Source organism: Oryx dammah, unplaced genomic scaffold, assembly GCF_014754425.2.
Source record: "Oryx dammah isolate SB20612 unplaced genomic scaffold, SCBI_Odam_1.1 HiC_scaffold_3, whole genome shotgun sequence".
NCBI classification, from domain to species: domain Eukaryota; kingdom Metazoa; phylum Chordata; class Mammalia; order Artiodactyla; family Bovidae; genus Oryx; species Oryx dammah.
This window is the reverse complement of record NW_024070187.1, coordinates 15,100,314-15,125,629: the sequence shown is the minus strand read 5'-3', so window position 1 is coordinate 15,125,629 and position 25,316 is coordinate 15,100,314. Positions and strand designations below refer to the sequence as shown.

Sequence of the window (25,316 nt, the reverse complement as noted above, 5' to 3'; positions counted from 1 at the left end):
CTATGCATGATTTTGTTGTGTTTGGGTCAGTAAAAAATATTGATTGATTGAGTTATGCAGATCTTCTGAGTGTCATACTAATTACCTATAATAATGTTCATGAGTTATTATCAAACTCATCAGAAAAGTCTTTGAGTGTCTGGATTTTGTCAAAAACTTTTTGTGGAAAATTTTGTAGAAATGTACTTTTCAGTTGAAAACTCCAGTCTTATTATTGGCAACAAGCACTGTGAGCTAATTTCCCCTGAAGAGACAGAATAGCTTCATTCCTTTTTGAAAAAATGCCAAATCCTCAAGTGTTACCGACATAGTTTATCAAACATTCTTTCAGGTAAAAATCATGTTCAGTGGGCAAAAAAAGAGGCGAGTTTTAGCTCAAACATCTAAGAGTTCATTTCACGAGTGCCTTCCTTCCAGAGAGACATCATGAGATCAGTCTGTGCAGTCTTTCATGTGTGCTTCCCATTGCATCACACAGGATATTAAACAGCAAGCAGTCTGTAGTCAAGAGGTTTAAAAATTAGGAATTTTACTGCTCCGTCATGGGTTTTAAAGGTGAAACGAGGGAGTGTGTGTGCATGCATGCGCATGTATGTGGCAGCAAAGAACATGGTCACAGTGGGGACCCCGTGACTTGATTCATGCTCAGGCACCACACTTTCACCCATCATTGCTTTTGCCCCATTGGTCAACACAGTGAAAATAATGACGGAGTTATCTGCCTTTTGTGAAAATAGTTTTGACCTTCTAGGTGGCATGCAATGAGACCCCAGGGATCCATGGACCACACTTAGAGGATACGCAGTGTTTTAGGGGATCCATTTCTCCTGTGTTCTGGGGAGTTGCTTAGGTCCCATGCCTATGTTAAGTTATGGTTTATTTATGCTCTTCCACATTTCTAAATACTGGCAAAGTCAGGCTAAAGTAAGTGTCTACAGCAGCCTGAAGGAGAAAGTGTATTATGAAGGCAGGTTGGAGAGGTCAATTTGTCCTCCATAATGACAAACCGTGATTATGAGCTGATTCTGTGCATAAGGATTTTGGTATTCTACTTTTACCATTTATGCCAGTACCTAAAAGAGTCCTCTCTTTCTTCCTGGCTCTCCCCACCCTCAATCTCAAGTGCATGGAGGGAAGCTGAGAGGGTGTGGTGTGGCAGAGAGGGTTTTCTAAGCTAGATCCTGCGAGTTTCTCTGAATCCTCCTACTCTAAGTACGAGTCTGAACTCATAACCAACAAGCAACCATAAATATAAATTAACTAAACATTTCTTAAATCACAAATGGTAAACTAAGTGTATCTGTTGGCCTTCTATAGGTAGTGGAGCCAATCTGAGTGGTGAAGTCACACCATTGGACGTCTTAGCCGGCAGCAGAGAGCTTGACTATAACATGAGAGTCTCAGCACCTGCTAGTGGCCGAGATCATGGTGTCAGGTATGAATCAGGAGATCTTTGCTACAGCTTTGGTTCCAATAGTTTCCTCGGAAGCTATTCAAAATTTGAATTTGAATTCGAAATTCTGAATGATCTCTCTTAACTTAATGTTGACTAAATCTGTACAAAGTGAGTGATGCCAGACTTTGGACTCGAACTTTGGTCCATCTCTTCCCAATGGTTTGCCATGTTAGATGGCTCCATATTAGACTGGACATGATCTTTACTTGATGAGAGTTGTTGGACTTCTTTTTTTAAAAGAAATCTAACTTGGAGGCAAAAGTGAAAAATAGGTAAGAACAGACAGGGAGGCCTGGCGTGTGGCGGTTCATGTGGTCGCAAAGAGTTGGACAAGACTGAGCGACTGAACTGAACTGGTTTGAGTGGATCCTCATCCATGCCTAGTATTTTTGGTATTTGACCCATTTAGCATTACTTCCACCATTGTGAAAAGCAGATGGTAATTGATAAGCAAATATAGGTTGCTTGCTTCAGCTGCTCCAGGAAGTCCACAAACAACAAATGTTAGGTTTTATTTTTCTATATTGTACACTTATCACCAAGATGCTAAAGAATGTATTCAATATGTAACAACTTTAGGGAACTTAATTCTTTTATACTCTGTTCACTCATGAAGCCACTGCTGTTTCTGCTAAGTCACTTCAGTTGTGTCTGACTCTGTGCAACCCCGTAGACGGCAGCCCACCAGGCTTCCCCGTCCCTGGGATTCTCCAGGCAAGAACACTGGAGTGGGTTGCCATTTCCTTCTCCAATGCATGAAAGTGAAAAGTGAAAGTAAAGTCGCTCAGTCGTGTGTGACTCTTAGCGACTCCATGGACTGCAGCCCACCAGGCTCTTCTGTCCATGGGATTTTCCAGTCAAGACTCTGGAGTGGGGTGCCATTGCCTTCTCCGACTCATGAAGGTAGTGGTTTTCAAACAGGGCTTAGCTCAGCCCTAAAGCTCCTACAAACCCCACCTCTTCTTCATTCTAGGTCTCTGCCATTCAGTCAGTGCAGCTCTGCTTTGAAACATTTTATTTATTTGTATTTCTGAGTAAATCTTCATTTTAACACAGTATGTGGCTTAAACATCAATTGGAGAACTCCATATTAGGACCTCATATATACTCAACCACAACTTTTGTGGTTGGCAAACTATAGTTAACAAGGCCCTGGAACCTCTTACCCCTCTTCATAGGAATTTATCAGTGTGATTTTTGATATAATACAAAGAGGTGAATATTTTTAGTAATAATTTATACAGAGCTTTAGAGTTTATCAGATCCTTTAAATGTGTTCTCTAACTTGACCCTTATCACAATATCTCATTTTACAGATTTGAAAACTAAAACTAAGCTATATTATTAAGTTAATGACTGGATGAAAGATTTTGAAAATTATGACTGAGTATTTATCAGTAATTCATGTCAAGAAAAGAAGTACTGGAAACATAGTTGTGTTAGGAATATTATTCATTTGGTGACTATTTATTTGCCATACGCTGTGCTATGTGCTGATGATAGCATGCTGAGCTCAATGCAGCCCCAGCTTCCAAAGTCACAGTCTGATTCAGAGACAATATGATAGAATAAAACAGTAGCGATAATAAATATTAGCAGTATAGAGAACCTTCCTCTAAGCTGATAGAAGATATTTTGAAAGCCTAATGTATGGGGGACTCAAAAACCAAGGTGAATGACAGATGGTAAACTAGGCCCCATGGGTGAAATGAGTGAGTGACAAAATGGCCAGAGATGTGGAATATATATATAATAGGCTATGTTTGGCTTCCTACCTAGAGATTGTACTCTGCCTCCTGCAGAATAAACGAAGTTGTCCTGGTGAATTGCCTCATCTTTCCTTCCTGGATTCTATTCTATTTTGTCTTAGCCTGTGAAGTTTTAGTTTTACCTGTGTGAGGTTAAGAGGTCTTACTTATGTTTTGTAGTGAAATTTTCATTTCAAGCAAGTAGCTATAATAAAGAGTTTGAAAACTTTATATTAGATTTTAGGTCAATATGTTTTTATTCCCCAAAGACACATAATGATATCTGGCAAGTAGATCTGTGTACCACATGGCAAAGCGATTCAATCATAAAAAGTTTCATTGTCAAATTTATTAAAATCACAAATTCTTATAAATTCATGACTAAAATGTAAAATTCTTAATGTAGCCTGTTGAGCCCTGGAGAAACTATCTTGTGTCCACCTCATCAGCCTTAGTTTGTGCCCTTCTATCCCCCCTTTTGATGGCCTTCTTCCATTACATAGGCCTTGCCTGTAACATGCAGGTGTTGTTTTCTTGACTTACAGTGCTCTTTCTAACCCCCTCCCCACCAAGTCCTGTGAATCTTTCATATCTCAACATAATATGCTCTTTCTCAGAAAGACTTTCCTAGTCTCCTGACCAGGCAATACGAGAGCTGTTTCAGCCCTCTTGGAACCCAGTACTGTTTTTGATTGTGCTCATATACTTCAGTAATTAATCATGTAAAAAAGCAGAACTCTCATCTATATCCTCCACCACTGTATTTTTGGCCCTCATGAGGATCTGACACATAGTAGGCATTTTGGAATGAATTAATTTTGTTAGTTTTACTAACAGACTGCAGAGTCTTTTCTAGTGTGATAAGGCTAATTCTGATACAGGCCATCACAATGCTTTTCTCCTTTATCACCCTTATCTAGACATGTATATTTCAAAATTCTCAAAATGTTATCACTTTTTGTTCAAGTTCTTAAAACAACCATGTGAAGTAGACTGGATGGAAACTGTCACTGTATTTTAGAGAGGAGGCAGGTGGAGCACAGGCATTCTTTCCTTCTGGAGCCAGAGGGTGGCAAAAAGAACTTTGGCTATGGCCTACCCCCCAAATGCAAATGCATGTCAATTGCTTTTCATTGCCTGGGGGATTGCAATTTACCAAATAATTCCTGAATCATATTCTAATTCTGCTAGTGACTTAAAATGTTTTGGGTAATTGGATGCTGTCCACCATACGCTCTGAACAGCCTGTGATTTGGGAGCTAGTCTTCCAAATAAATGCTGAATCCAATGGATAATTGATTTAGGCTGAACTTATCCACCTCAAAGAGTCACGAGTGATAGGAGGTGACCAAGCAAGCATGAAAGGCATGTATTCCCACAAAAGAAATCTTTTCGCTCAAATAGCTAAGCAAGTCAAATGCAATTACCCGATGTCTGCATTCGAATGGGACTTGAATCCTACTAAGATCATTTAACTTTCTTTAATTTATGGGCAACTTTGGAGAGTTTCTTGACCTCTTCTGTACTCAGATGAGCACGTTTACCAGTGAAAAGACAGAAGATAGTTTATATCCTGTTGTGGTATGTCAGATACCCCCAACTCCAACAGAGAGGAGGCATTTGGAGAATGATTTCATACATAAGTAGCTAAAGGAAGAAAAAAAAAACTTGCTCATGTTTATGGCTCAACAGGCAACTCTGTTCCCTGAGGCATTTGCATTTCAATGGAGTATGAAATGAAATGATCCATTTACAGCATTTAGTTTGTATGGTTCATGACTCTGTAAAAGTGCCTAGAGGTTTGCAAGTCACAGCATAAATCTTGATAGTAAAACATACATTTTTGACATACATATTCTATTATATATGAAACATACTTTTAGTAAATTGACAGTAAATATTTTTATGATGAAATCTCTTTGCCATGTTGGTACACAGACCTACTTGCTGCTTATTATCTTTGGGAGATAAGGATATATTGAGCCTTTCATGATGGTTGGGAATTCTCAAATAAAGCAATACAGTTTAAAAAATTTGAGTCCATTTACTCCTAGAAATGTTATAGTTCAAATTTGCAAATTCTTTAAAAAATCGCAAATAAGTTCACAGCAGGGTTTTGAACACCACATAATTCTTTAAGACTAAAGATTTGTTGAGAGCATGTAAACAGAAACATATGGCTTGTGGACCCTTTGATATAGATACAGATTACAGATCAACATGGTGTTTCTGTTTGGAGGCTAACCTGTCCCAGAACTTGACAAAAGAAGTTCTAGAATGTTCTGTGGAATGCAAAGCATTAAAGTCCATTTTTTTTCCTCTGAGATCTGAAAATAATCTGATAGGGTTCTTGCTGTTTGCAAATAATAAAGACTGATGCCATGGGATGCATTACACGGGCTGAGTGTGTTTCAGAGGGAGCGGATGTCACATGTCAGTGTTTGAAAGGATTTGCTGGAGATGGAAAACAATGTTCTGGTAAGAGCAAAATCCAAATACACATATCTGGAAAACAGTGAATAAAAAAGATTCTCTCAGATTGTATTGACTCAAAATCTGCAGAAGGATTTATGTTATCCTCAGGTGTGAGTAAATTATTTGATATTAGCTAAAAGGCAGTGGATATATGAATAGAAAAAAATGAAACATGGAGTATATGCTCTAATACATTGAGTTTATATTAGAATTCCATAATGTATATAGTTGATATTAAGGAGAAGAATTTATAATTAGCTTTAGAAGCATGAATGTGAATTCAAGTCAAATTTATAAACTCCCCAATTCCAAGAAAAACAACTTTTCCCCTCAAAGGCTTAGGTCATAAGTTTTAATTTATTAAATAGGTTTTTGCTGGATCGGTTTCTTTTTTTAACTTTTAATTTTATGTTGGAGTCCAGCCAGTTGACAATGTTGTGGAAGTTTCAGGTGCACAGCAGCAGAGAAACTCAGCCATGCATATACATCTATCCATTCTCCCCCAAACTCGCCTCCCATCCAGGCTAGGTAGGTTTCTATTTTATTTTGATGGCCATTGTTGTAAATGTTCTTATGGTTTGAAACTCTGGCACAAAGTGATTTACTTACACATACTTAGCTAGTCAAACACTGAGAAATCTGTGAAAATTGATTCGGAAATGAACTTTAGGTCCAAATGCAGGGCTTGCATTATGTTTGCAAACAGTACCTATAAATGGCTAGATGAGTGTATGTAAGATTATACTATTCTTTCCTACTATGGGCTTCCCTGGGTGGCTCAGACTGTCAAGAATCTGACTGCAATTCAGGAGACCGGAGTTCGATCCCTGGGTTGAAAAGATCCCCTGGAGGAAGGGATTGGCTACCTACTCCAGTATTCTTGCCTGGAGAATTCCATAGACAGAGGAGCCTGGTGGGCTGCAGTCCATGGGCTCACAGAGAGTCGGGCACAACTGAGCGACTAACGCTTTCACTTTCCTACTACAGTAATTTATACCAGGATTGCGTACATATTTCACTAGCTCATTGTTTTGCCTACAGATGTAGATGAATGTGAGATGGGTCTCTTAGTTTGCCCTCCCACTTCCTCCAAGTGTGTCAATACAGAAGGTGGCTATGTCTGCCAGTGCTCAGAAGGCTACCAGGGAGATGGAATCCACTGTCTGGGTAAGAAAGCTGTGTGTGGAGGGAAGTGGGTAGGGGCAAGCCTTGGAGAATCACTGAATGCTGGGTGTGGCGGTTTGAGGAAACACAGGGTATAACTGTGGTGATACGTGTTAAGTTGAAAAGGGGAGTAGTGTGATCTGTTCAAACTGACATATTTCAATTCTTGGTAAATAGTCAAGTCCGTGCCCTTTGGCCATGACCGCACTACTTAGCACCTACTCTCTGCAGAGGCTGTTTTCCCCTTTACCCTTCTAATTCTTTCTCTGGCGGTTGAGTGACATCAGTACCTGATCAATACTGCATACTTTGAGCCATCATGGGGGAAACTGGACAGCATTTTCTTTGTCACTGAATTTGGCAACTGAACTGTGGTGAACTTCAGAGCTGACATGGGTTGGTTGGAGGTCACTGCTGTGCGTGAAGAGTCTATGAAAGGGTTTGCTGGCTGGCTCTTGATCAGTTCAAGCCACTGACATTTAAATATATGCAACGAATGATTAAGACCTCTTTCACAATCACCATCCTCTTCCAAGGTCTGGGTGTGGCTGGTTGGGTTGGGAGTTCACTTAGTGCATTTCATGTTCCATTCCAGGTGTCAATAACACAGCATCACTATACAAGCGAAGACCTGACTTGAAGCCATCCTGGCCCAGTAAAATAGTTACCTCAAGTTTTATGGGGCTTTAAAATGTCTCTTCCAGTGTTTTCTTTTCCTTCTGAAAACATGAAAATCTTTTCACGGTGAGAGGCAGATGCCTTGATAAAAACTGAAATGGCACTGCTTTCTCCCACATGTTGAGGTTAAAGATGAAATATCAGTCATAATTACCAATTTTCTGGATCTGGTTGATTTAAATCAGACCTTTATCAGATTAGTTTTGTGGAGTCCACAAACATCTGTAAATGCTCTTTTAAGCACATATTTGGCTGTCAGTCAGGAAAATGTCACTGCTCTAATTAAACAGGCTCATAGATAATTTAGACAAACAGGCTTTATATTTCATTTACTTTGAAGAAAAAGGAAGGTATACTTTCTTGGATGTTTAAAGTCAGTATACTCTGGATTCCCACTCTATTACTCACATACCTCCTTTCATGTAGCAGAGCGTTGTGGCCCAGCCTGCCTGACTGGTGTGGAGTCCTCAGGCCACATAGGAACAGTGAGCTTGTTTTTGTTCTCTGCACTGTCCCCCACCTTTAGAATATAATCTAAAATCAATGCAGCTGTGATAAATAGTGAAGAAAGATGTGCATCATAAGAGAACTAAAAATGAAGTGGGAGTTTAGAATAGGTAGAAATACCTGTTTGAGGTATTGGGAAGGACTTCGTGGAGGAAGTATTATTTTGGATGAACCTGGGCGCATGAGTACATTTTATTAGGCATTTGAGTCAGTGGTGCAATGATGGGGGATGTGGCTGGGGAAGATCAATGTGGCACTGATGCTTAGGAGAGGAGTAGGGGAGAGATGGGATATGGGGAAGGTAGGAAGGCTACTCCTCTTACAGCAATGGAAAATTGAAGAGAGCAAGGACCTAAAGGTTACGGTGGTGATAACTGAGACTAAAAAAGATGGGTAGTTGGGAAAGAAAGAGATGATTTCATTTATATCTGTGTTAAAAAGGCAAAAATGTTTTATTTAATAGGATCTGAACTTCTAAGTGTTTACCTAGAGATAGTTTACCATCTCCAACTTTCCCATGAAGCTATTTGTGCTGGGAGGTTTCCTTTCCTTCCAAGCAGTAGAGAAGCTTCAAGCCTGACATCAGGAGTTTACCTGCATGGGTATGCACCCCAGTTCATCTCTCTTTCCAACATGGATAATAGAATTTTTGAATCTAAAAATGGACAGAGCTTTGAGAACATGTATCATGACACAAATTGAAGGTGCTTCTTTTCCAGAATATTGGGTTTTTCAATTACTATATGAACCTCTAATCTCCTCTGCACCTCACTTTTCTCTTTCCTACTCCTTTTTCCTGGCAGATATTGATGAGTGCGAATGGATGTGCACAGCTGTGGGGAAAATGCCACCTGAACAAATATGGAGGGAAACTACACTTGCATGTGTGCTGGCGACTTGTCTGAGCCTGGACAGATTTGCCCTGGTAGGTTGGTGGGTGGTTTGGATCCAAGGGGAGGGACTTGATTCCAAAAAAACTCTACTTAAGTGTGTTTTCATTAGAGCATCGAGAAATCATTTGGTTCAATCAGGCTGGTGAGTTTCCCCTCCTGATTAGATTGATGATGGGGGTCAAGAATGAAATGGTTCAAGTTTTCTTAATTTAATAGCATCTGGAATAAATCCTTTTTCATTATTCACAATGCAATATAGGTGAGAACACAGGTGGTTCTCTTTAACTATTCAGCTAATGTCCTGCTTTGTAATGTTGATTTTGGGGGCCGCTGGGAGAACTTGGCAGGCTAGACAGGTTGGGGAGGATGTCTGGACTCCTGGCATTTTGAATCACTTTCAAGGATTTTAAAGTATTACTTTAAAAAGTCAGTATTTCTTGAGCAGAATGAGAACTTTTAAAATTGTTAATTGTACTTCATTTCTACTTCCTGAACCCTCCCCCTGCAAGAGCAGTACCTTCTCACCATCAGCACTCCAGAATGGGGAGGGGTGGTTGGAGGGTGGCTTTGAAGCCAAAGTTGGCTTCAAAGACACCAGAAGCCAGAATCAGCTGAGTCACTGCCAGCCATTTACCCATCTCAGTTCTGCAAGCAGAAACATCCTGAAAAAGGAAAATTCTGCACTTGTTTGGGGCTCTGGTTTTTTAGTGTATTATTTTCTCAAATAATTTTCTCTTCTTAGAGGTATTGAAAGACTCCTAATATTTATGTAGTCAGCTACACACCCTAATGTTTTTCTTTTAAAGAGCAGTGAACCATTCAATAAAAGGGACTTTTCCACTTGGGCATCTCCTCTGTTATGGTAACATTTCCTGTCTGTCAAAGTTGCTAGTCCTGTCTTTGAGGGCTCCCCTGAAAGTTAAATTGCTTTTAGAAGCAAGTATCCTGTGGGATAAAATTTTGAGACTCTCAGGGAACTGGGGGTAATGGACTATATAATGGTGGGTGGTTTATAAGCCATGAAGAGAGACGGTGGTTCAGTGAGACCCTCTTAAGCTAACTTGTTTTACATGGTATGTTTCTATATGACAGATGGCTTTTATAATGAGATCTGTATTCAGGGTTCATATGTTCTTAGGACTGACCATTCTCTTACTTGCCTCCAATATACTTTATGTCAAATAGTGCTGAACCTCAAGCAAAATGGCTGACTCCGTAGCAAATTCCATAAAGTCTGGTTAAGAAAGTGAAATTATTGTTCCATACGACAAATTGTTCACAGAAACTAGTTCCTGATGCTGATATCTGAAAGACTCCAGTCACTTCAGAAAGTAAAAGAAATGCCTTTGATTCTTCTAGACTCTACTCCACTGTCTCACCTTGGGAAGAATGGACACAATTTTTTGAAAAATTGTTTCCCTGAATGTTCCCCGAATTTTGAAGGGTACTGCCTCAGTGGTGGTATCTGTATATATTTTGGCATTGCCAACCTGTTCTGCAATTAAGTCAAACTGTTTTTATGCAGAGATATGATATTGCAGTCCATAACTTTTAGTGAATTCAGAAAATTTATATTGAGATTTTTCTATAATTAAACTTTTCCATAGTGAAAAATATATGTAATTTATATATGTAAATCTGGGCTTCCCACATGGTGCAGCGATAAAGAATCCTCCTGCTTTGCAGGAGATGCAGGAAACTGGGATTCCGTGCCCGGGTCAGGGAAGAGCCTCTGGAGGAGAAAGTAGCAAACCATTCCGGTATTCTTTCCTGGAGATGGACAGAGGAGCCTAGTGGGCTTACAGTCCATGGGGTCGCAAAGAGTCTGACATGACTGAGCACACACACATATGTAAATCTGTTATTTACATATATATATATATATAATGTGTGTATTACACTCTTTCTGAATATTTCACAGACACCCCAGGTGTCAGTGGCAAATATAAAATTTAAGAAATTGGGTGATTTCCCCTCTGACTTAAATAACTTGCTGTTACTACTGGTACAGTCTGGGAAGTAAACTGAGAGAATTTCTTAAAACTTCTATTTTATGCCAAATAGATGGAGAGCATCAGTGTTCCATTTCGAAGTTTTAAGAAGTGTTACATAGAGTCACACTGGGCTTCCATTTTTCTCCCTTTACACCCTAATAGCTGTTCTTTACATTTTTGTTGTTAACAGCTGGTAAATGCAGCCATGGCTGCCTTTGCTCTCCCTCTGTTACCATGATGGTCTTGGTGGGTCAACCTGCTCCCACCACACTCGCTCAGAAACCGTGCCCCTCAGTCTTTAGTAAAACCACACCCAGAAGATCTAGTTCTGTATCAAATCTTACTTTTAGTAACTTCCATAATCTGAAGGCAATCTGAGGGAATGCATAGATACTGAAAAATAAATAGGTCTCTTCTGGCTGGCCTCCTGACTCAGTGATAATTTTCTCTGTGCCTAATGATGCAGAGTCGGGCACAACTGAAGCGACTTGGCGGCGGCAGCAGCAGTGATGGAGTGAGAGAATACTTTGATCCTCATGAGTAGATGCTCAAAGCTTAAAAGCTTTGATTATTAATAATAATTAGTAGAAACATAGTCTAAATTACTACAATAAATTATACTCTGTGCTGAAGAATATGGCCTTGCATTAGAAATCACATCATCCTGACAAAAATAGTGGAAAATGTTCGTGAATATTAGCAAAAATGACTCAGTCCTAATAGAAATCTGTTTTTATATTCATATTTCATGCTGTGGTTTTCTAACCTAAGATAAATTTAGTACTTGATGATAATCATCTTGATTTTGATAATAAGGATCAAATTGTTTTCATCTATTCATGGCTTTTTATTATTCCCAGTAATGAAATTATGAAAACAAGTATCCTAGCAATGGTTTATGTTTCTCTCTGACACTTTAATTTTGGATTATTAAAGGCATTAGAAGAAGAAGAAGGGTACTGCAGAGTTATGTATTGTAGTTAGCACATTAATTTCACTTGGAACTGAGAGCACCAATTCATTAAATGACTTGTGAACACTCTTTAGCACACTGCTTTCATTCCTGTCATTAAAACCTGATGAAAATATCATATTCCTCTAATAATATTTTAAATACGAGTTGCTACAAAATGACGATTAAACTGGGTCTAATACTTAAATTTAAGCACCTTTAATCAAAAGCAATATTTAAAATATCACCAGAGTTCCCATTAATCTGGGTCATAACTTTGTGTTTGAATTCTATATCTGATAAAAACATGGATTTATCAGATGTCCAACCCTTCCGTCCTTCTGTGCCCCAATGACCTCACCTTGTATTTTTAATTCCATAAAAAGCAAACATCTTTAGGGAGTGCTTCCCAGTCCAATGGTTATTAGAAACATCTCACAGGCATCATTCTGCACGTGTATACATGAGTGCTAAGTTACTTCAGTCATGTTCAACTCTGTGTGACCCTGTGGACCATAGCCCACCAAGCTCCTCTGTCCATGGGATTCTTCAGGCGAGAATACTAGAGTGGTTGCCATGCCTTCCTCCAGGGGATCTTCCTGACCCAGGGACTGAACCCGGGTCGTCTGCACCTCCTGCACTGGGAGGTGGGTTCTCTACCACTAGCGCCACCTGGGAAGCCCAGACTGTTCACAATGTTGTGAGCAGGTTAGTAAAGGTTCTTCCTTCCTTGCTTGGAGGCAATGGAAGCTCCCCTCACAGATGTAGGAACTCCCAGCTGCCCTGGGGATGCAGAGGATATGAGAACCGGAAGTCTCCACACCCACAGGCCTCCTCAGAGGGCCCCTGCTCAGGGGTTTCTCAGAGGACTCCAAACCTCTTGAGCGCAGAAGAGGTCCTTATTTATTCTGGTTTGGCTCTGAACCAACCCACAGCCTCTAGTTGCCTGAACTATGGTGCTGTGAAATGTGTCACGAGAAAAGGATTGTGTGGCCCAGTTTAAGAAATGCCGCATACACTAGCCTTCAATTCTTGAGTCATGGGCACCACAACATGTGAAAAAGTCTTTTTGACCTTTGTTTAGTCCAGAACTTGAAATTGTTTGACCATGGAACCAAGCTTATTCAGCTAGGAAATTTTCTGTTTAATGTAGGAGAGGAATTAGTCAAAACCTAAAAATTAGTGATGTGTGGCCTGCCCTTGTGAAATGCTGGCTGATTGCTCTGGGCCTTAAAGCCTTTGATATTGCAGCCTGCTTGGCTCTCCAGACCTCTTTTCATGTGCTTGACTTATTACTTGAGACTTTACAATCTCTGAGAGGATCAGAGGTGTGGCCTGTTAATATCCACCAGTTTAAAAATGGCTGCTAGGTGTTAATAGTGGATGTGTATAACCAAGGACAGTTAGAATTAAAACAGCATCATGAAAGCCAGGAATAACTGGATGGTCCTCCAAGGGTCCTATACTCAGATTGTACATGTTCTTGCAGAGTCAATTCTAGAAGAACAGTTTTCCAGAGGTGCATGGAACTTAAAACTCTTTTTGGATGTGGCCCAATGTAGTAGAAAGAATACAGACTTTGAAATCAGAGAACCATTTGAATCAAAACTGCCATTCACTAGCCGTGTGACCTGGTACAAATTATGTAACTCCCCTGCATCTCACTTTCCTCATCTGTAAAATGGAAACCTACCATTGAGAACAAAACAAAAGTGCCCAGTGTTCAGTTGTTAAGTCATGTCTGACTCTTTGCAACCCCGTGGACTGTAGCCCGCTAGGCTCCGCTGTCCTACACTATCTCCTGGAGTTTGCTCAAATTCATGTCCCTTGAGTCGGTGATGCTATCTAACTATCCCAGTATCAGAAACATAAGGTGTATAACAAATGCTAGTTTCTTTCCCTTCTGTCTCTGAAAGTGACTTGTGAAAGCTCCTATGACTAACTCAAGGTACAACTAGGACTAGACTTGAGATCTCTTCTGGGGCTTCACCCATCCAGTAGATGCATGATTCATCTAAAGCTTGTCCCTTGCTGCCTCTTCCCATCATGGGGACTGATGTCAGTTCTCTGTGTATTCATTCCTTCATCTCCTTCTGGAATAAAGTGGGGGCATGGGTATATAGTTAGTGGATCCAGGGCCAAGGGGAAGAAATTCCTAACAAGTGAGCATCACAAAATGTTTAATAGACTATTTTTAAAGTTTATGCTCTTTCAAAGAATAATTAATTCTACCCAAGATCCTGAGATGTTCTGGAAGCATGCATTCCCAGTAGATGGCAGCATTGTTTCATTTACTTTCACATAAAAGTTCATAGCCTGTGTTGATTGCTGATAGTGTTAGTCACTCTGTCCCCTCTTCTGCCTTGGACTTCTTGAGACCCCATGGACTGTAGTCCGCCAGGCTTCCCTGTCCATGGGATTTCCCCAGGCAAGAATACTGGAGTAGGTAGCCATCCCTTCTGCAAGGTATCTTCCCAACCCAGGGATCGAACCCAGGTCTCCATTGCAGGCAGATACTTTACCTACTGTCTGAGCCACCAGGGAAGCCCCATATGAACAACAATAATTCCAGTAACAATTTCACTAATGAACAGCAGGATGTTGGTGAATGCCTCTTTTCCCTCCACTTAGTTTTTCTCTCTTGAAGAAAGCAAGTAAGTACTTCTTATTACCACTGAGACCTTTTGGATCTATGACTTTTAAGAAAAAAGGTAAGAAAAATGGTTTCCTCTGCTTCCTGTTCTGAGGCTACTCACATTCTTTTATAACCTGGTCTCAAGTAAAAGACTCTGCTTTCAAATTCTTCCTTCCTTTGACTTATATTGATTGCAATCTGGCCAAACATTTGTTTGAAAACTCGCTTTGCTACTAGGGCAGGGTTGCTTTGTGTTGGTCTTAGAGAGAGGCAGTTGTTCTTTTAACGGAAATTGATCTTTAATCAGTGTTCTGCAGTGCCTTATAGAGGTGGAATGCAAATAACCCCGAATCAATCCCAGGGCCAACAGACCAATGGGGGAAGTCTATACTGCAGTAACTTGTACATCAGAGTGATTTCAACTGACCCATTTGGCTTCCCTGGTGTCTCAGTGGTAAAGAAACTGCCTGCCAGTGCAGGAGACACGGTTCGATTCTTGGGTCGGGCAGATCCCCTGAGAATGGCAGCCCATTCCAGTATTTTTTGCCTGGAAAATCCCACGGACAGAGGAGCCTGGTGGGCTACAGTCCAAGGGGTTGCAAGAGTGGGACACAGCTGAGTGAGTGAACAACAGCAGCGACTGACCCCTGATGGATTTTCCATATTCTTCCCAAAGTATGAGGCTGAAGTGAGAGCTGACTGCCTAGTGAGTACAAAAATACAAGTGTTTTGGCCATGGCTCACTGCTGACTTCTGTTTGTGTGTTGTCACAGCTGACCCGTTGGCTACCCCGGGAAGTGATGTGAGTACGCAGACTTCGATGGGTGGGATCCGCACTGTGTTGGCCATGGGCATCAGCAGAACGTCAGCCCGGTGGCTGGCTGCGTGCTGGTGCTGGCTTTCCTGCTGCTCCTGGGGCTGTGCAGAGCTCACTACTACTACCGGTGATTTTGCTTCTGCTGGAACTTTCCACCTCTTTCAAGCTCCTCCCAAGGGCTCTTGGAGATGAGCTGCTTCTACATACTTATTTCATTTAAAAACTGGAAGAACAGTGAAAAGAAAAGAAAACAAAAAATGATCCAGGGTTTCACTGCTCTCAAACATCTGTGGTCTTATTGTTCCTTTCCAGTCTTTGTCCATAGACCTATGTAGTTTATTGGGTGGCTATTTAGCATCATGCATTTTTATATTCCACCTTTTTCTTTTAGCATCACAGGCTTCCCTTTACCCCATCCCAGCCTGTATAACTCTAATTTTTCACACATCCTGTCCATTGAGTTGATTTCCCACAAAATATTAACTTCTGTTCAAGAAAATCAGTATCTTCCCTAAATAGGAAGGAAGTTTCTGGTTCTTGGAGTTTGTGTTTTTAATCATTGCCAATTAAAAGCTCAGAACTGTGGAATAATAGTATTTTCATATTTATTACACACAAAACCCCCACTACATTGGGCATCACATTGTTTGCTTATTTTCCACTTTCTTAAAAAGTAGGCCAGCATCATCCACTATCCTCAATATTTAAAAGCATTTTATGCACTATTGTAGTTTGTCTGGCTAATTTAGGGCTTAATAAATGCTTTCTGTTCTTATTGTTATGATTTTCCAAGAACTGTAAGCTTCCCCAAGGAGTCCCACGTTCCAAACCCTTTTCTATCTTGAGACACAGGATTCATGGGCAAAAATTTGACATTTTAATTCAGTGGTCCATCAGTAAACTTTGTGCTTTTTAGCCTAGTGTTCAATCAATATGTTGGATGTTTAGACAGAATACTGAATAATCAGCTGTTCATCTATTGGACAGAATGTCAAAAGAAAAGCAGATGTTTGCCAAATACTGTAAAAAAAAAAAATGGAAGGAAGAAACTTAAGTCCACGTGTACTATAATTATTAAGTGTTTTTTTTGTTTTTTCTTATTCTGTGGACTACAACGTAGTAAGATTCTCTTGGGATCAAATTAAAACTGCCAACTTAAATATTGCCACATCACTGATGTAAACCAGTAAATACAACTGCAGCACTGAGTTTGTCAGTTAGATGTGTTAAGCAATTTTCTTTAAAGAGATAAAATCAGTTATTCCTCCCTTTGTATCAGTCTTGCCTGTCTTATTTAGATTAACTGTCCAAACAGTATTTGTTTTGTGTATCTCTGGAAAGGCTATTTGTGAAACTAAATAATTTTTTAAAGTATGGTAGTATAATTACTTTATGAAACTTGATTTCTTGAAAGGCCTGCTTTGTAAGAAAATCAACAGGAAGTAGTATGTTCCACAAACTATACCTTGAAACTTTGGAACTGTTTATATTAACCACTTTGATTGTTCTCCTTGATGCCTTTGGTTAAAAATAATAGCCCACACCATTTTCCAGTGGGTTCCATCTGTTACATGGAATTCACAGCTCCTGGCATGGGTTTCCAGAGCAGCCCCTATCTTCCTATTGCCCTTCCTCAGATGGGCAGATGGGAAGATCCCCTGGAGAAGGGAAAGGCTCCCCACTCCAGTATTCTGGCCTGGAGAATTGCACAGACTCTAAAGTCCATGAGGTTGCCAAGAGTTGGACACGACTAAGCAATTTTCACTTTCAGATGGGCAGACAGGGCTGTGTGGCTGACGGTTGCACTCCCAAAGGGAATTGAGCTGCCATCTGCCTTGAAGTAGTAGCGCTGTTTGGGAATCTTGAGGCTGGCTGGTGTCTTCCCCAACACCTTTCCTTCATTGCCTTCCCTTAGATGGCTGCTCAGATGTGATGTACCTGCCTCTCTCCTTCTTGAGGCTGGGCTCTGAGGACAGGGGTCCCTGTTAGATCTCCTTTCCTTTTGCCCCCTCCCCTAGGGCATGACACCATGCCTAACATAGACCTGGATGGAGCCTAGGCTTTATATCTGTTGATTGAAAGCAAAACAAAACAAAGCACAACAGGAGAGTTATGAGTTGAGTTTTATCTGGAGCAAAATGAAGACTACAGCTCAGGAGACAGCAGTTCAGATAGCTCTGAGAAACTGCTCCAGAGAGGTAGTGGGGGACGTCAGAATATATGTGATTTTGGTGAAGGCAAGGGGAGTACGTGGGATAAAGCACATATTTTTTTTTTGCAGAAGGTTATTGCTAGTCATGAGGAGCAAACATCACCATGAAGAATTTTAGTATTTTCCTAGGTAAAAGGAGATGCAAGAATTTTGTTCATAAAATCTTTTCCTGAAAAAAATTTAACTCTCTGAAGATGTGTCCTACCAGATTTTCCCAGAGCACAGAGTGCTTCACTTCTGCTCCTCACCCTGAACTCCTTTCAGGGGGTGTTGAAGGTCAGCAGCTTCAGCAGCTCATGACTTAATCCTTATAGAGGTAGGTGGCGCATGCCAATTTGCAGTTGGCCCATCATTGTGACCCAGCCCCTGGGCTGCCGTGTGCCTTGGGTACATCACTACTATCTTCCAACGCCACTGGCTTCACTTATAAAATGGAGTTAATATTGTGTGTGTCACACAATTTCTGTGCTAGTGTTTCTATAGGCACTCCCCTCTCTACAAATTCAAAGTCCATTTAAGCAGAGATTTTGTTGTTTTTCCATTGCTATGTCTCCAGTACTAGCACAAGGCCTAGGATATAGTTAGTCCTCAGTCAATATACCCATGAATGCATGCGTGACTTCCCCTGCCTCCCATGCCCTCCTCCTCCCTTTTCACAGTACCTTGCAAATAGTGAAACATAATCTGTAAAATAATGCAGGAAAGAAGGCTTTGAAACCCAAAGTTATGCTCCTAGGCTCCTTAATACTTGTCTTCTCTCATGCATCTTAGGTACCTAAATTTCAGTAACAAAAGTAATTGTCTGACCATTGCTGAATGGGCTACTGTTTTGTTTTGAGATCGTCTCACATTTTGGCTTTATTGCAGGACTCAGAAGTGGCTATTAACAATCCAAAGAGTCCTTGTGAAGAACTGAGCTACTGTGATCTGTAGCAGGCCTGCCGATGGCGAGGCTGGGATGCCTTCTTGCTCCCAACCTTGGGTAATGTAACCAAAGTACATGAAGCAAGAAACTGTCTTTATATTAATCCCAGTTCATTTTTTCTCGTTCTTTGCTGAGAGAGACTGGAACCTATTATAACTTCCAGCTGGTGTTAATATTACCCAACACCACAACAACTGGGAGGTCCTGGGTGGGCAGTGGGGCTGGGGGAACCATGTCCTAAATTAATCAGACAAGCTAAACTAGTGCCATAATGTAATGGCCCAAGACATTTATGGGATCCTTTTTTCCATCAAGTACTTTCTTGCTATAACTTAGCTTTTTATATGTTTGTGAAAAGTCTTTCCAAATTTTTAGGTGATCCCTTTCAGATGGATGTCTTACAAACTGAAGATTTTGCTCCTAATTTTCTTAAAAGTTCTTCTCTTACACACATTTTAAGTCCTTAAACTTCAGCAGCAAAACAGTTTGCCAGCTTTAGCAAATAAAAATACAGAACACCTCGTTAAATTCATACCAATACTGAAAGTTGAATTTTAAATTCAAATATTCCTAGGTATCCTGTATTTTATCTGACAACCCTGTGTATTTTCCAAAAAGCATAGTAACTGCAAAGTTCAAACAAAATGCCTCATAGATCCTCCTCTTCAGTCACTGATCTTAGTACACTAGAGGGCAGACATGGGACAAGCTCTCTTGCAAAGGTTGGAATTTCCATTTCCAGGATCCTGTCAGAGACATGTTGACTGGTTCAGTGTGTGTTGTTGGTATAACTTGTGGCATATATTGTGGAAGAAGCTGGAATATATGGCAGGCCCATGGGGAAGTGAAACCTGTGAGCACATAGAGAAAAGCTTATTAAGGGGGTTTGGAAGGTCACAGGCATTATTTGGGGTCCTTCCCATATCGCATTTTCCTGCCTCTACCTCATATGCATTTCAGAGAATAGCTTTCCTGTGGCTGTGCTTTTGACGGACAAGCAACCATCTGTCTCTGCCCGTTGTAGCCATTCAGTGTGTACTTATTTTTTGGTTGAATTTGAGTACAGAAATGCAATAAGAAATGAGAATTCTGACCTTACTCTTCTACCAATTGGCTAATTTTCAGCAAGTCAGTTAACCCCTGTTTCCTCATCAGGACTCCAAGGCATTTGGATTACATGGGTTGTAAGATCCCTTCTGTTTCTAGTGATTCCCTAAATGTGTGGTTCTGGGTGAACTTAGTTACAGAAATGTCCTCAGATCTTTGAAGCTTCATGTCTTCCAATCCTTAATTACCCTGATTTCATTGTTAGTCTATATGGTACTTCCTTCAGGTTTTAGGTAGCAAGTTTAGTTCATTTTATTTAAATCATAGGAGAGAAGGAAAAATGCAATCTGTGTGTATCTTCTTATTTAAAAACAGAGACACTTGCCGCTGTCTTGAGCAGCGTACAGACACAGGGCCATGGTGAGAGGCTGACCCCCAGTGGTAAGAACAATCTTGACACCAACTGCTGCTGCGGGCATCTGTGAGAATGGGGGGAGCACCTGAACGAGGAGAAGCAGCAGAAACAAATTTGCTTCCATCAGCTGCCTTCCCCAAACCAGGCCAGAATCCTGGAACCTGTGTTCTAGCAGAGAGGCATGTGGTTGGAAAATTTGCAGTGCAGAGGGTTGAAGTCTGGCCTGAGCCAGACAACTGAGTGTCATTTCTGCTTTGGCCCAGCCTCTCCGTTTATTCATTCCTCCACTCTTCCCCAGTAGCATATTGGATACTTCCTGACCTGGGGGGCTCATCTTCTGGTATCATATCTTTTTGCCTTTTCACACTGTTCATGGGGTTCTCATGGCAAGAATACTGGAGTGGTTTGCCATTCCCTTCTCAAGTGAGAAAAATAGGCATGTGCCCTTAAACAGTGGGTCATGTGTTAATTTTGCATTGTGTTACTGCAGGAGGCTATTGATGAGGAGGAGGTGGCAAGGATGCTTAGTGTTGTGGAAAATAAGAAAATGAAAATGTGTTCAGGGATTCACCATTCTCTCACCAATATGTCTTTCCCTAATCAACCACTCATTCTTCCTATACTTTTCTCAAAAGGAAATATGGTCAAGGAAACTTTTTTTTTCTTTTATTCTCTATATTTCTGAGTTATGGGCTCATTATGTGGAGGGCCCATTTCTGAACCAATGGAGCATAATCAACCAGAGCCTTGGGGCAGCCTCTTGGCTGGGTTACTGATTGGCAAGGAAGGACTTGACCAAACTGCGTCCTTCATCCTGGGGCATGGGGTAACTTCTTTCCTTTCCTTTTATCTTTGACCTATTAATACTTTAATCTCTAATCTCTCTTGTGTGAAAGTGAAAGTCACTCAGTTGTGTCCGACTCTTTGCAATTCCACGAACTATATGGTCCATGGAATTCTCCAGGCCAGAATACTGGAGTGGGTAGCTGTTCTCTTCTCAAACCCAGGTCTCCCGCATTGCAGGTGGATTCTTTACCAGCTGAGCCACCAGGGAAGCCCAAGAATACTGGTGTGGGTAGCCTATCCCTTCTCCAGTGGATCTTCCTGACCCAGGAATTGGACGGGGGTCTCCTGCATTGCAGGTGGATTAATCTCTTGTGAATGTGAGCCAGTTAACTCTGGTCAGCCTGCATTGCAAGTGCCCAATCAAATGTGGACAGTACAAACAATGACATAAATAATAATTCTGTTGACCGAAGAGAAATAATGTTGTTTTTTGGGCCTGTCTTTTAGAATTTTGGTTCCCAAGCTGTTCAAGCATGAGAAGATATTTCATGGATCCCTGAAAAATAGTAGCTGCATTTTTGAGTGCTTATTAGTCATTAATGAGCCCAGATTATTCAGAGCTTGGTATCATATTTAGGTGAATTTTATTAAGTAAGCACCTACACACATATTTGGAAAGTTGGAGCAGATACACGTAAGAGGCATTATTTATCTGATCTAGGGCAACCTTTAGACCTCTTGTAGATTCATGGGTTGCTTATGGGAAAAAGTAGTTCCTAGGGATCCATGGCCCAAAAGTTGAGATTCCAGAATTAGGATAGATTCTTCAGTAGAGGTATTAGTAGTGCCTAGTTGCTTTAACAGAGAGTAGCATAAGGCTTCTCACTGAAAACTGAACCCTTCACTAGCCAGAGAAACGAATTTGATAGGGCCTTCCTTTTGGCTTTCCCCTCCTATAGGATGAACATTACAAAGCCATAGACTTTAATGTATGTTGAGATAATTTATGAATTTTAACAGTGTTCTCTCTCTCCCTTTTGTTCTCTGCAGTTCATGGTTGTAAACGAACATCAAAACCTCGGAAATGGGAGTCCACCCGAGGCCCTCAAGGAAGGCCTGGCAGCAGATTTTGGCCAGTTTTCCCCCCTGGATCCTGGTGAGTGATTATCTTGATCTGAATCTTGACGTTTCCCTGACTGTGGAAAGTCTCATCTATGCACAGAAGCATAGGGCTTCCCTGGTGGCTCAGATGGTAAAGCGTCTGCCTCCAATGCGGGAGACCCGGGTTCAGTCCCTGGGTTGGGAAGATCTCCTGGAGAAGGAAATGGCAATCCACTCCAGTACTATTGCCTGGAAAATCCCATGGACAGAGGAGCCTGGTAGGCTACAGTCCAAAGGGTCGCAAAGAGTCAGACACGACTGAGTGACTTCACTTTCTATGCACAGAAGCAATAGTGAAATTGTATAAGCTATGTGAACAGGTGGCTGTATTGGAATGCCACAGAGCTTAGAGAAATATATTTGGACCAGATTCCTGTCTTATGTGAGGTTACCACATTCCCTCAAAACTCTGGTCACAGAGCAGTCTGCTAGATCCCTTTAAGCAAGCACACAATGAGTGCCACCTTATTCTTGGAATAAGAATTCTTGGAATTACATTGGAGTTTGAGGTCATCCTTGGGGTTACGGATCTATATTGGCTGCTGTCAGTATGGTTCCAGCGAAATTGCAAATGACTCCAAGAAAATGTGTTTCATGTTCTAGAATAAAGAGTTCTTGTGAATTTAACTTGATCTGGGGATTCTCCTAGGGATTGAGGGCTATTTAAGTCTTATTAGGGTCTAGCCCTCAGCCAGATGCCTGGCCATCTGTGAAATCCAGTCAGATCCCTAGAAGAGGGGCCATAAAATCAACTCACATTTTCAAGCCGTTGTGGAGCTCAATCTGTTTCAGGTAGAAATGGAGTTATATATGATTTGACATAATACTTTTACCAAGAGTTGCATTATGATAAGCTTCTTGGGGTTAGGTCTTAGATATATATCATAGTCGTATTTCCTAACTCACACGACAAGGTTGAATACACTTTGTATCATAAACCTTTAGAAAAGTCCGAAAAAACTTTGAGACAATAGTTTCTCTGCTCATGAGAGGCACTTCAGCCCCTTCATATTTCACTTCAGAAAATATATTTTCTGACATTTGCCCTTCATAAATACGCTGATTACCATTCTCTCCTCCTAGAACTTCCTTGTAGAGAAAACACTGGCTTCTTGTTTTGAAAAGCTTACTCCAAACCCCCCTCTCATTCATGTTGCCATGTAACCCAGATTCAGTATGACTTTATTTCCTAATTTGAGGAAGGCTCTGGATACTAAAGTATATTTCAGAATTGAACCTTAAAACTACAGTAAATATTTTACCTATTATACATATATGTTAATAACATATAAAATATATACTATATAATATTTATTATAGTTTTAATGTGTTGTTAACCTGGATAATGAAAATATTTGGCATTATCAAAAGTTGCTTAGGGTTTTGTAATTTTTGAAAGTAGTGGAATACCTTGCATAGTACTTTTTCTTGAGCTAAAAGTGAATAATTTTTTGGTATGAAAGTAATCTTCTTTAGAGGTACATATAATGTAATTTTGCAAATGAAAGAGTATGGTTAAGCCCAGAAAACACTGAGGACTCAGTTAGCTGAGTATTTTCAGAAATAAATTAGAGTCTCTCTCTTTTTGCTCATTCTGTTGCAAACAGTTTGGCCCATTCTGTATGAGCCACTCATATACCTGTCTCCCAATATGAGTCATCACAACCCCAATCATGTCTAGCCAGCTCATAAATGTTTAATACCTGATAGGAAAGAGCATGTAGAGATTAGAGGTAGAGTGGAAAATGAGATAAAAGCTCAGGATTGGCTCTGAACCAATTCTTTCTCTGCTCCTGGAAAACCCATTAAACCACAAGCTATACTAGTAGTGCCTCCAAAGTTACTTATTCATTGACCTAAACCAACATCAACTGGTGCAGGTTAAGGGTAGAATACCATGTCAGGGAATAGGGATACAACTGCGTTTAAAACCTGAGCTCTGATTTCAGGTCATTTATGGGCCAAATGGAAAGAGAGAAAGTTCACAGAGAAAGCTAAATAGCAATGTCAGGTAGCGCAATCCTTTGACTCATTTTAACTAACCAAAACTATTTTAATTTTTTAAAAACTGGGTTCAGAATGGCTTGAGAAATAGGGTCATTTGTGTCTCATATTTCAGGTCTACTCTCCAACCACTCTAAGGGTCTCACTTGCTGCACGCTGCACGTGATGGGAATACTGAAATGCCTTTTTTCTGTTGTATAGCGTCCTTGGAACAGTCATCATGGAGAATGGAGCCCCAGATGCATATGGGCACAGAACACGGAAGTATTGCCTCATCCAATGATAGAGGCTCCGGTGACCAGGGGATGAAGTGTAGCTTTCATCTTATCTCTGAACGGGCACGGCCCATGGCTGAGGGGGTTGAGAAATCCTGTCCTCTCCCATCAGCTCACCCTTTGTGGCAACAAAGATCTCCACACCAAATGGAGCTGATTCAGTGAAAACTTGAATTAAAAGTAAGATCATGAGGAATAAACTGTATTGATGGATGGTAAGACTTCATTTTAAAAGTACAGGAAAAATACAGATTTTCCATCTATAATCTCTACAACATATCACCTACTCAGCGTTGAAGGCAAATATATATTGTGTGTTTGCTTCTTCCTTCAAGTAGTCTTATTGCAGACTTTCAAGTAAACTAGAGAATTATTTGGTATCTCATTAGACACCAAAATGGGGAAAATAGTACTTTATAAATTGTGTTCAAGTGTTTGATAATCAATATGAATTTTTTTCCTTCCCAGAAGAAATCTGGGGTTAAAGCAATCAATCATACTGGTTTGGTCAGTTATAATTTCTTTTATTTGGACAGAACATTTAGCTCAATCTTATGAAGTGGTTAGAATATTAAAATTATTGTTATAATATATTGTAGGCATTTAACATCATTGGTGTGGTCCATGATGTTAATTTTGCAGAATGAATTTTGATAAATTAATGAAAAATCTACTGACTTAGAACCTTATTTCTTCAAAATTACATGGCTTATTTTTTCTATTTTAAAATCTTTGAAGAAAGACTTTTAAACCATTACCTAAGAGATTTCTCTGTTTCTGTCATTACTATCATTTTCCCCACAGAATTTTTTCTTCTAATAAAAATGGTAAATTCCCCCTCTCTATGTTTGCACAGAATTTTTACTTATTTTCAAAATATGAGATTGTAAGCAAATTGCCTGATTTATTTTTATTTTGGACAGCAATCAATTTTCTTCTAATTAAAACCAGTGCATAAGATAAACATAACATAAACATTGTATACCTGGTTAACTAATAAATTATAGTTTAAAGGGATGTTAGAGTTAAAGCAAAGTGGTTTCACTAGCTTGCTGTTGTTACTTTAAGCAAAACATATTTGAAATCTTTCTCTCTGTTATAAAACAAAATTTCACAAGGTATTCCAATTAAAGATCATTCTTGGAGCCAAGACATTGTTATTACAAATTATA

General features: G+C 40.2%; 1 protein-coding gene across 1 annotated transcript in view; it reads left to right on the top strand.

Annotated features, from left to right (window-relative positions):
* Positions 1-25,033, top strand: part of EGF (epidermal growth factor) — an 87,238-nt gene extending 62,205 nt beyond the window's left edge. Inside the window, 13 exon segments of the mRNA XM_040238377.1 lie at positions 1,318-1,393; positions 1,395-1,436; positions 5,567-5,682; positions 6,721-6,846; positions 8,832-8,840; positions 8,843-8,953; positions 10,281-10,417; positions 15,265-15,446; positions 18,399-18,415; positions 18,418-18,448; positions 18,450-18,513; positions 21,755-21,860; positions 24,071-25,033. Coding sequence (XP_040094311.1) covers positions 1,318-1,393; positions 1,395-1,436; positions 5,567-5,682; positions 6,721-6,846; positions 8,832-8,840; positions 8,843-8,953; positions 10,281-10,417; positions 15,265-15,446; positions 18,399-18,415; positions 18,418-18,448; positions 18,450-18,513; positions 21,755-21,860; positions 24,071-24,309 — 1,256 coding nt within the window. The 3' untranslated portion in view covers positions 24,310-25,033.
* Positions 25,034-25,316: the final 283 nt, after the last annotated feature.